This window comes from Manis pentadactyla, chromosome 4, assembly GCF_030020395.1.
Source record: "Manis pentadactyla isolate mManPen7 chromosome 4, mManPen7.hap1, whole genome shotgun sequence".
Classification (NCBI taxonomy): domain Eukaryota; kingdom Metazoa; phylum Chordata; class Mammalia; order Pholidota; family Manidae; genus Manis; species Manis pentadactyla.
The window spans coordinates 178,895,268-178,911,861 of record NC_080022.1 but is presented as its reverse complement, the minus strand read 5'-3'; the positions used below and the strand labels follow the sequence as shown (position 1 = coordinate 178,911,861).

The following is a 16,594-nucleotide window of genomic DNA, read 5'->3' as shown; positions in this document are numbered from 1 at the left end:
GCCAACAATACTAGCAGGGCACCAAGTTCAAAGTAAGCCCCCTGCCCTGTTAAAGAGGATCCCGTGGCCAGGCTCTGCCCCGCACGGAGCATGAGCAGGGTTATCCATTAGATCTCAGTTAGGCTGGCCGGGCTCTTACTACCTCACCTGTAAACCAGAGGAATGTGTTTTCTTTTGCTGTGCGGTCAACTTTGTCCTTGATTTGGCCCACCAAGTTGTCCATCTCCCGGAGACCTGCACCGTACAGCCTCTGGTCCTGTGGGTGTGCGGATCGCTGGGTCCTGGGTAAGGGCACATGCATGTGGGCCAGGCCCACATAGAGCAGGAAGGACCTTCCACTGGTGCTGAAACGGAAGACCCAAGAGGTAACTCTCCAGAAGGCTCTCTTGGCTTGTCCAGTGTCTCTGCAGCTCTCCCTTGCCTCGGAGAAAAGCCCCAGAACACCTGCCCCACAGGCTCAGGAAGTGCACGTGTCTACAACCTACTAAGGAAATGTGGGGAGAGTCTGGTCAGCCACTTAAAAGCTAAGAACAATTACAATAACCATTGCTGTCCTTTAACATTTACTGAGAGCTTGTTAAATGTGACTCACATTGTCTAAATTCACCCTTGTAATAACCCCCAAGTTCCCCTTTACAGATGAAGCATTGGAGGCTTAGGGAAACTAAAGGATTTGTCCAAGGTTATGCGATGAGTAAGTAACAGGCTGGATTCAAACTCACATCTGGCTGAGAGCAAAGCACTTGCTCATAACTGTTGCATTCTAAAATCTGGTGCAAACATATTTTTTAATTTTATCTGCTATTTTGTAGCATCCAGGCCATCATGTCTGTTCCCAGCCCTGGTCCTTTCTAAGAGATGAATGGATGACTCAGGTTGACCACTGGGAATTCCAAAGATGCACATGATCATCCGGGAACATCTAGATCAAGGCCTGTTGGGGGCCAAGGCAGCTGGCTGCCCCTCTTCTAACCCTGAAGATTTCCCTGGAAGGCATGGAAGGAGCAGGGGTGGCCTCTGCTTCCTGTTTGTCCCCAACCTCAATTCCCAGGCAAACAACAGGATTGAGGGCAGACAGCTGCAGAACCACATCCTTCCTCTCCTGAAGCTTCAGGGACCCTCATGGAGCCCCCTCCCATACCTACAGGAGGGGGGCATCTTTCAGAGGATGCAGTTAAGGCAAGGGGGTGTTCAGTTAAGTTCATAGAGTGGAGATAGAAGCATGGCTCTTTTTATACCAGCTCACCCACAGATTCGACTTCCAAATTAGCCTAAGCCTTTTTAGCTTACCCTGATTTACAGCACCTCACATCCAGTTCTCTGAGTCTTACCAGCCTCTGCTCTACATCGAACCACCTCCTGGAGAGTCCCCTGCCTCCCCACTCCCAGGGTCCCCTGCTGGGACTGTACCACACTCTGTTCTCTTTGACAGGCATAAAATCCAGGACACAAGTCCCAAGACAGGGTCTCACTTTCCCTATTTTTATCAACAGTTCCTCTGCAACATTTCTAGAGTTGTGTTGTCCAATGCAGTAGCCATAAGTCATGTATGGCTATTTAGGTTTCAATTACTAAAAATTAAGTAAAATAAAGACTTCAGTGTCTCACATGCTACAACTCAGATGAGGCTTGAACACCTTATGTTATGTGCAATAAGTCAGTCACCAAAGGACAAATCTTGTATGGTTCCACTGACAGGGGGTACCTACAGCGGTCAACTTCATAAAGACAGAAAGTTGAATGGTGGGTGGCCAGGGACTGGAGGGAAAGGAAAATGGGGATTTGGTGTTTAATGAGTACAGAGTTTCAGTTTGGGATGATGAAAAAAATTCTAGAGATGGATGGTGGTGATGGTTGCAGAACAATATGAATGTACTTAAAGCCACAGAACTGTGCACTTGAAGAGTAAATTTCACGTTATGCATATTTTACCTATATACATATATATATATATATAAATTTAGTGTCCCAGTTACCCTAACCACGTCCCAATACTCAATAGCCATGCCACAGGTGGCTAGAGACTACCATCTTGGAGAGCACAGGTAGAGAACAGTTTCGTCCTTGCAGAGTTCTCCTGGAGAGCCCTGACTGTGTGTCTGTTTCCCACTCTCCCAAGGACAATCATGTACAGCATGTGTCCCGCACACGGACATCCTGCTGGGAGAGTGAATAGGTGCTTAATTCCAGCCCCCAATCCACTGGCCAAACTAGGCATCCTGGCACAGATCAGCACCCCACCAGAGGGGAACCTTTTTCTAATTTGCAGGTAGATTCTGTATCACAGCAGCTTGCTGGATAGAGCAGGCTCACATGGTCAGGAATGTTGCCAGTCACTTGTTAAACACGGCCATCATGAAAGTCCAAATGATACAGACTTACAATGAACTACATGACATTTTTAAAAAGATAATCAATTCTCATGATTTATCACATCCCAATTATTCTACTAGCTTTATTATCATCCATGTTCTTGAGCCTATTTTACATCTGTTGCATCTGTGTAGTGGAAAGACCATTTGACCGTGTGTTACTGCCCATCTTTTTCCAGCTCCACATTCAGTGACATCTCATTGGTGGCCCAAAATCAGCTACGGTGACAGTATTTACACCAGAGAAATGGGCAGATGCTAGAAGTCAGGGTTTTTATCTCAGAGTGCTGGTTGTTATACATTTACTAACTCAGCACCCACTATGGGCCAGAGCTGGGGAGGTGGGAGGGTGGGCAGGCATTGCTCACATGTCCCTTCCCTGTCATTATCATGCAAATCCTCTCCATCACCCAAGTCTCACTAGCATCCTGGACCAGAAGCTGAAGAGTCATGCAGTGATGAGGGATGGCAGGTGGACAGACATAAAGTGCAGGCTTTGGAACCTGCATCCAAGTGCCTGGGATTTTTATTTCGTGCTTGCGTGACCTGGACAATCAACTTACCCTCTGTATCTATGTGACGGAGACAATCATATCTCCCCAGTAAAGTTGTTGTGATTATGAACTGCCCAAAATATTAATAAATAGTAGTCTTTTTATTAATAATTACAACACATGGTACCCAGGGTACCTCCTTCCCTGCATCCTGATGCCATGCTAGAACTCACAGAGGTGGCATCTTGCAGAAACCACATAAACAAGGCTCCCTGGGACTGTTTATCCCCCCAGCCACCCCTTCATTATGTTCCTGTGCTCAGGAGAAAATAGGGTGGAGGAGATATGGTGCTTTAAAAAAAAAAGCGGATGACAAGACAGTCTAATTCCATTTTTGTGAATATATATATATAATTGTGTTATATATATATGTAAATAAATATATATATATATTTATACACCAGCACAGAATGAGGCCACAAGAAATGCCCAAATCTATCAGAACGGGTTCTCTCTGGAGCGAGGCATTTAGGGAGATTTTTTTCTGTTTGCTTACCTGCGTTTTCAGAGACTTCCAAAGGGAATACATATTATTTGTGTGGCAAAATGAGTGAAATGGGGAGCAGAAAGGAAAAAAAGAAAGGAGAATGTTAGAGGAAGTAAGATTCAGAAGAGGGAGGCACAGAAGAGAGGGCCAGGCAGGGCGTGGAGATGTGCGGAAGACGGAGGCCTGGGACAGCAGAGCCCAGAGAAGACCACCTGATCTGGGATGGAAAACGGCAGGTGAGCGGCACACTCATCTCATGGAGGGTCCCAAGTGGGTGCCTGGCCAGAGAGAGCCAGGCCTGTGGGTGGAGGCTGGGAGAGTGGCCGCTTGCTGCTGGTCCCCAGCTCTGGGCCCTCTCGGCTCTCCTGCTGTGCCCCGCTGGGGTGAAGCGGACGAGGGGCGTCTCTGGGACGGTCACCAGCAATAGCCACTCATCCCCACACCTCACCACTGCCCGCTGAGCCTCGGTGGAACAGAAAACCTTCTCCAAGCTAAACCTGATCTGATGGTCCCCCATTTCGATGCCCACTAGGGTCCAAGCAGCCTCTGGGTCAGATCAAACCGCCCAGCCCAGCCCCAGAGGCCACAACATGCTGGGCCCCTCCAACCTTACCTTCATCCCCCTCAGAGGCACTTCCCATGCGCCAGCTCCCCGAGCCCCCACCTCCTCCTGCCCTCCTCTTCCAGCAGTTCCCCTCCGCAGTCTCCTCTCTGCATCTTGCCTAAAAACATCTAACCAATTCTTAAGATCCAGTTCAAAAGCCACCAACACCGTTCAGTGCTCCCCACTTCCCCAGTGCCCTCTCCTGATGAGCACTGGTGACACACCCTGCATTAAAGCCCGCCATTCGCATGTCGGTTTCCTGGTAGCCTGGGCGCTACTCAAAAGGACAGAACTCATTCATGCTTGCATCCTTAGCACAACATGGGCACATCTTTGGGCTAGAAAAAGTAACTCACTCATTATTCACTCATTTGATGAATATTTATTAAGCTGAAACTAGGCCCCAGGCACTGGGGATAGAGCAACGAATATGACAGATAAGATTCCCACCTTCTTGGAGCTTAACATCTAACAGGGAACAGGAGAGAGAAAAATGCAACAAAAATATTAATCAGGTAATTATTTACAGATTTAGTAGGAGTGGTGGAGAAGAAATACACACATAGGGTGCTGTGGCGGGGGGCGAGTAGCAGGGATGCAGGGGCGGGGGACCCCTAAGAGAGGGAGGCCTGCGGGTCAAGGGCCTGCAGGTGGGCTGCACTCGTGGCCACTGGAGGCGGACAGAACCGCGCTAGGAGAAGCCGCAGGAGGAGCTAGAAGGTCCCGGTCCAGAGCTATTCCTGAGTGTGTTCATTTCCCACCAGAAAGTGAATTCATCAGAGCTTGCTAACAGGAGGAAGAAGAAAGACGGGAACAGGGGGTGACAATGGTCTTGGAGCTGAATCTGGGGCCCTGATGCAGGTGGCATGGTGGTGGGTACGAGGGGGGCCACGTGGGGGGAAGAGGAGAAGAAAGAAGACTTTGACCAGCAGGGGGCGAGCAACGCGGGGGCAGGGGTCCCGTCAAGTAGAACAGGGAATCAGGCTGACGCAGGGCGGAGGCGGGGCTGGGGCTTGGGCACCGTCTGGGCAGCTCCAGGGCCTAGTTCAGAATGATGGATGCCCTGAAATACCGGCGGTGCAGTCTGATTTCAAAAGCCCCAAGCTGCGGTTCTCTCTGGAGCGAGGCCCGATACACGCCTCCTTGTCAAGCCCTGTGTCTCCTATTTAGGCTTGATGCACAGCCCCAGCCCCGTAAGGAGCAGGGGACTGGCTAGCTCTGTGACCCAGGCACCCATGCCACCTGCTCTCTCCCTTTTTGCAATTCGGAGCTGTGCCTGCTGCTTAAAAACCTCAAACCAAGGATTAGCTTTCATCATCACTGCTGGGTAAGGGTCTAAATTCAAGTAAAGACCCTGAAAACTTGCAAAGAATTCCTAAGGGGGCCTCTGGTAGGGTGCAGGGGGAGACAGGAAGGCACACTCTAGGGACCCCCGGCAGCCTTGACCAGCAGGTCCAGTTGAGGGAGGGGTCTCTCCCTGAGGATGGGGCCCAGGAAGGAGGAAGGACTGCAGATCTGGGTCCCTGATGCTGACAGTCTGAAAGTCACAGATGACTTGGCAAGTCAAATCCTAAAGGAATCAACCCCCGGGGGGTTAGTTTCCATGAAGTTCAAAGGCAATGGGGATTCATGGGACTTTTTTACTTAATAATTCATTCATAAATTAGCAAGCTCGTCACCTTCCTATGATAAGGAGATTGTTTGTTGATCGGTTTGTCTTTTAACTAATTAACTGGTGGCTGAACAGCACCATGCCCACTTCAGAGCATCAGGCTGTCCCCAGTCCCCAGCCGGCTGCCACCCACCCCGCTCCGAGCACACCTGGCTGTTCCAGGCAGGAGAGGGCTGAGCAGCTACCATGCATCCCCCTGTCAGAGGGCACGGGGACCTGACACCCTCTCGAGGCTCCCGGGAGCAGAGAAGCACTCAGCTCTCCAGATAGGAGAGGAGGCTTTGCTCTTTTCTGATCAGCCATCCAGGGAAAAGCTGGTGTTTCTCAGGAAACCCTGAAAAACTGGTAAGACGTGATTTCTGAAGCCCCAAGGGGCTGCTCTTGAGATCTAGACCATAAATAGGTTTTATTATCAGGATAACATCATAAATGGACCGGCTGCATTGCTGCCTTCACCACTGCTGGTGCCCTTCTCTCTAGAAAAGTCCACGTGGTTGACCAAGGGGCTTGGGGGGATTCTCACACATTCTAGGAGCTGATGGGATTGGTCAGGTGGAGTGCACTTTCAACACTGCACAGAATAAGCAGGCAGGCAGGCTTAGGCTAAGGCCGTGGAGAGCATCACAGGCCTCCTTGGAGCCGCTCCACTTTCCTTGAGGAGTTCGCACTTTGGGAGAAAGATGAGGTGAGCACACAAGGGCTCATGGGAGGGCAGCACAAGGGCAGGTGGAGGGGTCGGGTCAAGGCCTGCAGTGGCAGGAGCGGGGTGACTGGGTGTGTGCATGTATGGGTACACATGCTTGCACCCCACGGTCTAGGTCTGTGCCCCCAAGGGCAGTTTGCCTTATTTGGGAGTTGTCTGTTGTTCCAGAAATATCTACTTTCTGAGGAGCAAACCAGCAGCCCTCACATACACACACAGCTGGATTTTGCCTTTTGTTATTTTTAATTAGTCATTTTGAACATTTAAAGATCAGGAGATTTCACACAAGGACAGGGTATCCTGTCTCTCTTATGACATGGAAAGATCTGACAATCCAGGTTCCCATTCCCACGAAGCAGCAAGGCGGTGGGAGCTAAATAACAGCAGGACCCATGTTCACCACACACCCCACCACTCCCCAGTGCCTTACACTCAGCCTGCTTCCCTCTTTCAGGGAAAGTGCTGGAATTTGTAACCCTTGTGTGTTAAACTGAATAATGGCCCCCAAAGAGATCCAGGATCTAATCCCTGCAACCTGTGGGTGTTACCTTCTATGGCAAAAGGGTCTTTGCAGATGCAATTAAGTTAAGCATATTTAGATAGGGAGATCATCTTGGATTCACCTGGTAGACCCTAAATGTAACCACGAGTGTCCTTCTAAGATGAAAACAGAGGGACACTTCACTACAGAAGAGAAGGCAAAGAGACAACGGAAGCAGAGATCGGAAAGGTGATAAGCTAAGCAAGGCCAGCAGCGGCCAGCAGCTAGAAGAGGCAAGAAATGATGCTCCCCAGGAGCTCCCCAGAAGGAAACAGCCTTGCTGACACCTTGATCTTAGCCCCTAAGACTCATTTTGGATGTCTGGCCCACAGCTCTGTGGGAGAATAAAGTGCTATTGTTTTAGCCAATACGTCAGTGGTAAGTTTGTTACAGCAACAATGAGAAACACATACCCTGCCAACGGATGGATTCAACACATCCCCTGAGTGACCACAATGCAGTGGACAGGCCCTGCTCTCAAGGTGCTTGTAGGAGAGGACAAAATGGTAATGGCAAAAGAGCAGGGACCATAGTAAGTGCCCAGGAACACAGGAGGTTCCAGGTAGGCTGTTTCCCAGTTTCACTTACACAACACATGCATGTATGCATCTTCATGAGGCAGTGGAACCCCACCACGGCTTTGAGGAGTGGTGAGACCAGGGGACGTGGCGGGGGGGCGTGGGGTGGGGGCCAGGGCACTCCTTGCCTTGCATGCTGGATGAACTGGGTAGCTTTCTCGGCATACTTCTGGGCAAGGCTGCTCAGGTTCACAGGCTGCTCCACGATGTTGAGGTTTTCGTAGAGAGGAAGGGCCACATCAGTGTAACAATCCCTCTCAAGGTTCCTGTGTGGAAACCACAGATGGTAGAGAATTCATTCCCTCAACCTTAGTAGTTATGGAGGAGAACAAAATGTTTTAATGCAGCAAAATGCATAAATGCAAAATATTTAATACCCAGGCCCCAAATGATTTTTCCAGCCTGCCATCTCTTCCAAGTGTAAAATCAACATAATACCTTCTTCCATTCTCTCTAGTAGATGTTTATGCCCCTTGGACAAGCCCAGCTACTCTGTAAAGCTCACAAAGATTTTGTGAGCTAGGGACATTGTTACTCTCATTTCGCTGGGAGAGAAACTGAGGTTTAAACAAACTAAATTACTCCAGTCCCATAGCCAGTCAATAGCTCCATCCCTGGCTTTTCCCCCTTAACTCCCCTCCCTAAATGATGACTTCAGTCTATGAGGTATAATAGTTGCTATTTTCATAGTCAATAACTGGACTTCATGTGACACCATATCTGACTATAGGAGAAAAGGCTGGGAACAATTTTAAAATTTCAAACCATGTTTGGAATATTTGGAGAAACTTTAGCAATTGGAAAAAGTAGGGGCCAAGCCAATGACAGCCCCCAGAACAAACTCAGCTCTTGGTCTTGCAGATGGGAATGAATCTGACACGTGATGCCCCATGAGTGTGACCGAGTCCTGATCTTGGGCAAGCTACCTAAGCTTTCAGAGCTGGACGTTCCTCATCTGAAGTCCATGAGCCCAGAAAGAGGTGTTAGGAGAACCAGACAAGATAACAAATGGTTGGCACGTCACACACGGCTCAGGCCCTCTGTTCTGGTTGCCACAGAGAATCAGGAGAAAGGCTGAGGACAACAGAGACAGCAGGGGTACTGGGCAGCCTCAGGGAGAAATTGCCTCATGGTGCTGGAAAGCATCTGCAAAGAAATGAAAACTCCCCATCATACCTACAGGCACATGTGAAAGCTTAGGAGACCAGGTCAGACCAGCGCTTTCAAGAGAGGAAAGAGTTATCCCAGTCTGGGACATCACAATGCTAATTTGCTCCAATCATTTGTGTCCAATGTTTCAGCTTTTCATGATCTCATTGCAATTCCACCATCCTTTACATCCTGTCTCTTTACTCCCCTAAGCCAACCCTTTTTTCTATTTAACATGAATGGAAAAGGAACTGGCTGACATATGTCATACCATGATATAGCCAGATGTGAACACAGGGGTGACCCTAGGCCACAGTTGGTAAGGAAGGCATGAGATGTTCTACTTCACTTCTCACACTGCAACGTGCGTATGAATCACCTGGGCATCTTGTTAAAATGTAGATCTTGGGGTGGGTTCTGTATTCCTGCATTTCTAACAAACACCACCGGCCCCCTCATTGCTCGTCCAGCGACCACACTGAGTGTGGTAGGATATACAGGACGTGGGGCTCCAGACTCAGAGAGGCCCAGACTGGAATCTGTCCCTACGTCTGCCAGCTGCAGCTCGAGCTGGGCATCAGGGTGAGCGTCCAGACCGTAAGACCAGGATAAACACCTGCCTCACACAGTGATCATGTGCACTGCTGGTAAGCAGAGAGAATGTGTACAACATGATTTCTCGATAAGCGACCGGTATTATATTAACAATTATGTTATTAATGAGCCAGCTGAGACTTGCCTTCGCCAAGTGGCTCAGATACCTGTAACCTTATAAATAACTACACTGCACAGTCTGACCAACCAGAGCACCTGGTTTGTGTTGCTTTATTGCCTGAGTAAAGTTTATTACCTTTTTCTGATAATAAATGTATTGCAAACTCATTACAGAATATTTGGAAAATAAGTAAGAAAAAAACATGAAAACTCCTTAGTCCCACAACCAGAATGAACTGCCTTTGAGTCTCTCTCGACAGGATAAAGGTAAGAGATACAGAGGTAGTTAAGATCACACTGCTGATGATTTGCTTTCTGCCTTTTTCATTTATATCATGAGCAATTTCCCATTTCATTGAGTGTTTTTAAAACATCCTATTGAGGGTCTGTACGCATTTCAGAACAGAATGTTGGCCTATTTGTTGGGGATGGGGGATGACAATTGTAAGGGGTCCTATGCACTTTCTTTCTCTCTCTTTATATACATCCCTCCTGTGTCCAGTGTCTGGGCCAGGTGAGTGGTCCCAGCAGGGGCCTCGAGTCCCACCTGTGTGAGACTGTGGCAATACCAGGCTCTCCCCAGGTAAGCTAAACAGACCAAGGAACCTGGAAAATTCCAGTGAATTCGTTGTCCTCTCCTTTGCTAAAAGTTCATTGCACTCCTTGCAAATAATGCATTTGAATTTGCACTGAACGTACTCTTTTTTCACTGTCTTAACTGTACCCTGTCAACCTCTCTTATTAACCACAGATGGACCACATCCTTAAGGCTTCACCTTGCTCTGGAGCCTATAGCCAATGTCTTGGATAGGATTACCTTGATGGTCTATCTCCCCGAGGACACGCTGGACAAGGCGGGTGGTTGTAGCCTGGAGTGTCAGTACAGCCCATATCATGGCTGTATGGGATTCCATAGTAGTAATGAAAACCTGGAAGAGAAGCAACTGGTTAGCACTCCCCCCAACTCCCACCCCTGGCTTCTGCTGTTATGAGCCCGCATTCTCATACCCAGGACAAAAATTTAATTTTCCATGATTTAATACTGTAGTGCTATGGTGTATGTAATTAAAAGAGGATTTGATTAATATCCCTTTGTGGTATGCAAAGAAAACACTTTGCTGCGTTCTGGCAGTTAAGATTAGATTTACAAAATATCTAGTGATTAGAATTAACCCGGAGTAGGAGGAAGTGGAGAGAATGATCGTATACCTACAATCCCAGTGCAGTTTTGGACACATTCAGCAAGTATTTGTTGAAAATCTACCACATACGTGATACATTAGGGGATAAAAGAATAAATTCTGCCCTTAAGAGACTCCCCATCTGAAGGGGAGGTAAGACATATAGACTAAGCTGCAAGAGGTTGGGGGTGAAGCCATGAGCTGACAGGGAACCAGGACAGTGCCCATGAGGAGGTACAAGAAGCAGGAGGGAACAGGTGTGACCTCAGAAATGGACAGCGAGAAACCTAAGAGCATCCACGCAGGAGGCCTTCAGGTCCAGGGACAGCAAATATACGGCAGGTGCGCTCACTCCCCAAAATTTCCATGGCCAGCACCACAAACCCCAAACGGCAACACTTCCTGCTGAGCAGGACCCAGTCTCGGGATCCCCCTAGCATGGGACTACAGGCGTGCATTACTCAAGGTGTTAACACCCTGAGCTAAAGTCCACATTTGTCAAAGGAGAAAATTGAAGACGAGGGAGGGAAAGTAAGCCCTGTAGCGTAACATTCAGTTAGTGGAAAAGCCAGTTCTTCGTCTCCATCTGTCATTCTTCAAAAAGCACATGTGTTAGATGCCCAACTGAGAAACAGGGCACAAAGGAGGAGAGGAGGTGGAAAGGGCAGCAGAGGAGAGGCAGGAAATGGGGAGGATGTCCTCTGACAAGGCTGCTGACCAGTAGGAGCCAGGAGCTGAAGGCTGGTACTAGGCCAATTCTCTGAAAGCCATTCTCCAAATGCAAAACCCTGCAAATGCATCCCTTTCCCCGAGTATAGGGGAGACCACTGCAACCCTTTTCCATGGAGCAGAGGAGGGGAGACGGCTGTAAAATCCTCAGAGAACCACCTTTAAGGAAAAGGCCATCATTTGCTTATACAATGACAGGAGGGGAGAGAAACAAATGCCAGGCAGAGACAGAGGAGAAGCCACAAAAGCTGAGATAATGATAAACTGCTTTTCAGAGAAAGTCCATGAATTCCCACAGGAAATGGAAGAAGCAGGTCAGGGAGAGAACAGTGGCCGAAACCTCAACTTTTTAAAAACAAGGGATAATTCAATGAATTGGATGTTCAGAGAACTCGTCCATCGGCAAACTGGTTTTCAGAGAATTGGCTCCGGCAGTTTGATCCTGGCCTATTCCCAAAGGCCAGAGAGTCAGAAGTCTGAGGCCGTAAACAGTTGCACAAGAGGCCGAGAGGGAGCATCTCCTGTGTGGGTTCATGGCCTGCTTCCCCGAACACACCTGACGATTTTTACTTCTTACCGCACTAGACATGTCTGGACCTCATGGGGGCAAACAGTCCCTGAGATGTGCAGAACCAGGTCAGGGATGCCACCGACATGCTTGCTTTAGGGGAGCCAGAAGGGCAGACAGGCACCGAGGAGGGGAGCCAGGAAAGGTGCCAGGCAAGAAGGATGTGAGACCAAGGCAAGCCCTGGGCACCCCAAAGGCACCCAAGCGACCCTGTGAGTGCCCCCATCCTCACTTAGGAGACACATTCCCCAGAGGCAAAAGGCTTACATGTTAATGGAATCCTTTTACACAGAGATCTTTGTTTCCCAGGTAACAAATTCCCCAAAGAATTCTTACCACGAAAGTTGGGGTGATAAGAGCCGTGGTGCCCAAGATGCCATTTGCCTGCAGGAAAACAAGAGAGAGACTTTCAGGAGTCCCTGCGGAGGCTCCCGGGCCCGCTGGGGAGCTGATCACACACTCAGTTCTCCATCAGTGTTGCCCTTTACTGAGGACAAGCAAAGAGAGGCTGCAAACGCTTGGAGGAAAGCCAAGCCTTGCTCTCTGAGACGGAGAGGGAGCGTGCAGGGAGACAGAAGCAAGCGAGGATGACTCAGGACCCGCGCAGGAAAGCACAAAGCGGAAGCGGAACCAGGCCTTTACTGGGAGCCCAGAGAAGCCAGCAGGCTGAGTTTCCACCCCTCAATGGGGGTCCAGTGCCCACAGCAACCCCACCTAGCCCCCTGCACCCTCCCTCTGCACTCCTGCACCGGGCCCCGCAATGGAGCCAGGTGGCCCGGAGTACAGATGCATGTCCCAGATGGGTCTCACAGAGGCCCAGTTCCCACCTGTTTCATAATCCTCCTATCTGGCCATCATCAACAGCCTGCAGGGGGCTGCATGAGAGACCACCTCCCCACCGCAGTTCCAGTGCTGAGACCCCCCCCTCTCCCCGGACATCATCAAGAGCTCTGACTCCTGTCCTGCTAATTCTGCTCTGAGGAGCAAAGACCCCAGAAACTGGCCTGCAAGATAAGGGGGCAAAGAAAGAATGCGGCACAAAGAGCCAAACAGTGGCAGCAGTAAACAACACAAAGGAGAGAAATAAACAGGCAATCACAGGAGTGGGACTAAGTAAGCCATTTTATGTGGCTTCAATAAAATACTACCAAACTATCTTTTAAAGACAAATGCATGTAGCAAAAGTTAATAATCAGTGAATCTAGGTAAAGTGTTTATGGGTATCTATTATTCCCTTTTTGCAACTGCTCTGCGAGTTTGAAAAAATGTAATACAATGTAAAGGGAAATAGGTTAGGCATTATGTGGAATGCTTGGATTAGGCATTACATGGAAATATAAAAACTGTATTAAAAATTTGAAATTATTTCTAAAATTATTACAGTTATAATAAATATGATAGTAGTATTATATTGCAGGGAAATATAAAATAATAGGAAAGGGGAAAAAGCAGGACCAAGTGGTATGTATACAACTAGGTAAAAACATACTAGCACGGGCCAAGATAAGGAGCAAAATGTGAGTGGTAGAAATGGACTTGATATTCCTTCGGTGGGTTTGTTCTCTTCCTGTAAGTATGCTAATAGGAAATTCATAATCTCAACGAGTGGATGTGTTTAAATATCCTCTCTCAGCCATGCAAAAGGTGCATGAATTAGTGAGGAGGGGATGGGCCGAGCAGTTATTCATGATCAGTTGCTTACATGGAGTTCAAAGGCATAGGGGGGGGGGCAAGGGAGATCAAACCCAGTTCAAGAACACACCCCACTGTTGCAGCATGAAGTTGCAGAGTCAGGGAGCCCCAGGGACCTGGCTGTGAACATGCTGTGGATGCACATAATGGACTAGGAAGGGAGCCAGCCCATCCTGGGAGCTCCACGATTATTAACCTCAGGGAATGGAAAGAAGGGGAAAAAAAGGAGCAAAGGGTTGGACCTTAACTGGTACCTACCAACTCCTACCAACGGGACTTGCCCTCCTGGGGCAATGAATGCCTCATATGTTTGACCTTCTGTAAAAGTACATCAAGAATCTTGACACAGAGGAGGAGGCCAGACCAACATCAGAAACGCCAGCCCCCTACAGGTGAACACAAGAGGGGTGGGCCCCAGTCACACGGTGGGGACCCTGGCTGCCACTGTCCTGTTGAGCACACCCTCCCTTCCACTTTTCGTATACTGGAGGGAGGCAGGAGTCCTGCTGGACCCAGCTCTTGGGGAGTCAGAATAACAAGCACAGGCAGCCTGAGGATGCTGCTGGGATCTGGGGTTGCCTGGGCCTCTGGAGGGGAGACCGGCAGTGAAGCAGAGCCTGGAAGCAAGGCTGGGCCAGACCCGCCCGTCTAGGGCTGGCCTCCACCCACTCCAGGCTAGGCAACACCGAACAAGTTTCTTCATCTGTCTAAAACTGTTTTCTCACCTAGACAACGGGGGAAATCACATCTAAGAAGGCACCAATGCAAACGAACGCTTACCCCAATGTCTGACACATGGTAAGTGCTGAGTGAGAGGTGCCTATAGACATTTAAAAGGAATGGAAGCTGTTGGCCAGTGTCGCAGACGCTGCTGGCTGCCTCCCTTACACCCATGTCCCCACTTCTCCTGCTAATAGAACTTCAGTTATGTTCAGAGGGCTGGGGACCTGTGCCCAGGTCCACGTCAATCATTGTCATTCTGACCCCAGTTTCCCAGCCTTCCTTGCAGTGAGGGGGCCAAATAAATCCACCGATAAGTAAATGCATTTCTGCTGACATGGAGGAGGCGTGTCTGAGAAAAGATTTGCTTTCCCGATAAATGTGAACAAATGAGACTGGTGCCACCTCCCCCTTTCTCCTTCCTTGAAGTCAAATTATGGTGAATGGTACTGAAGCTGCTATATTGCAACCGTGAGGCAACAGGTGTGAGGACAAAGCCAACACAGTAAGGACAGCAGAGCAGAAAGACAGAAACTATTTCCCGAGTGGCTGAGCCAATGAAAGCAATCACTGCCCTCTCATTTGTTACAATGGGAAGAAAGGAGCTCCATGTTGGTTTAGTCCACTGTTGGGTCTTTTCAATTGCTTGCAGCCAAGAGCCTTTGTAACTTAGACAGCAAGAGATGACCGAAGAAGCAGACGTGCAGAAGCGGGGGCAGCAGGTGGGGGCTGCACAAACACAAAGCAGCCACCCTGGAAAGGCAGCAGGAGATGGGGGTCCAGGCTGTGGGGCTCCAGGGTCACCTATCATGCCGGTGATGTAGCCAGCCTGCTGCAGCACCTCGGCCAAGGTGGTCTCGTTGAGCGGAAGGCCCCCCACAGAGGAGACAGCAAAATTGTGCGTGACTCCATTGCGAAGGCCTAGTCGGCCGGTGAGGAGGGCGGCCCTGGACGGGGAGCAGGTGGAGGCGGCTGCATGGAAATCCACAAACCTGCACAGAAAGGAAAGTGAGCACAGCCCTCCAATTACAGTGCCAGGGGAAAAAGTTCAAAGATCACCCAGTTGCGGAACAGGTAAGGAAAATGAAGCTCAGAGAGGTAGTGCAATGAATTCAAGGTCACACAGCTAATTCCAATTGATTTAACCCAACATATTTAGTCAATCGTCTTTATAGGAAGATTCCATATTTCAAAGTCACCTACTCAATAAAATTTCATTGTAACTCCCACATCCATGCTCATGGCTTTTAAGTAGTCATGCAGACACAGACCTTCAAAAACATGCTTCTCCCCAGCTCTGGTTGAATAGGGCAACCTTCTTGTTTTGGCTTGCATATTTCAAGCAAGTGTCCTCCTTTTCAGTCTACATAGTGGAATAGTTTTTGCATTTTTATTCTTTCTGTTGGTGATATCACTGTTTAAAATGCCCCAAGCATAGTGCTGAAGGGCTGGCTAGTATTCTACAGGCAAGAAGGCTGTCATGTACTTTATGGTGAAAATACACGTGTTACACAAGCTTCATTCAGGAATGAAGTGCTGTTGGCCCTGAGGTCAGTGCAAATGAATCTAAAATATATATATTAGGTAAGATGTCCTTAAGTAGAAGCACACACAAAACAAGGGTCTGTACTGATCAGTTGATAAAAATGCTGTAGCCAGAGGCTTGCAGGACCCTAGCCCTGTGTTTGCCCCCATGGGTCGGTATTCCCTAAGTCAAAGTTCATGGTAAATGGATAGAAAATAACCACGGCTGCTAACAAAACCTGACTGTAGCTATACCGTGTTACTGTGTGCCCAGCCCCTTTTTTTATTTTAGACACAATGGAGAAATATAAAAAGTCTAGCTACTGTCCTACCCTCAAGAATAGTGATTAAACTTAACATCACTAATAATGGGGCAAACTGAACTTGAGTGTCTCTTCATGGGAGAAGTTCATAACATCAGGGATTCTTGCCATTTAAACATTTAGCCTGAATCTCATCGGACCTTTGGACCTAGTTTCCAGGTTATGGGAAATATAGCTAAGAACAAACTAAATGACACCACAGGAAATAATGTAACAAACCAGTATCTAGACATTCTACTAGACAAGACGTCTGGACTCCTCAAAACGGCAATATCCAAAGAAAAATATGTCTCTAAAGAGTCATAGCCAGATGTCATACATGATCCTTGATGGGATCCCAGTTCAACCAAGCTAACAACACATTTGGGGCTAATTACAGAGATTTCATACAGCAGAACATAAGACATGAGGGGATTATTGCTCATTTTCTCGACTGTGGCCATGTGGAAGAATGTTTTTATTCTTTTTTTTCTTCCAGTTTTA

General features: G+C 48.4%; 1 protein-coding gene across 10 annotated transcripts in view; it reads right to left on the bottom strand.

Annotated features, from left to right (window-relative positions):
* Positions 1–16,594, bottom strand: part of ARSG (arylsulfatase G) — a 146,506-nt gene that overhangs the window by 67,175 nt on the left and 62,737 nt on the right. For 8 of the 10 annotated variants that reach the window (XM_036899820.2, XM_036899811.2, XM_036899813.2 and 5 more), the window contains 5 exons: positions 15,069–15,256; positions 12,120–12,236; positions 10,192–10,303; positions 7,640–7,777; positions 148–344 (listed from right to left, as the gene is read on the bottom strand). In XM_036899820.2, the coding sequence (XP_036755715.1) occupies positions 148–344; positions 7,640–7,777; positions 10,192–10,303; positions 12,120–12,236; positions 15,069–15,256 (752 nt within the window). The remainder of the gene's footprint in view (positions 1–147; positions 345–7,639; positions 7,778–10,191; positions 10,304–12,119; positions 12,237–15,068; positions 15,257–16,594) is intronic. The other 2 variants (XM_036899818.2, XM_036899819.2) reach the window with 1 other exon arrangement.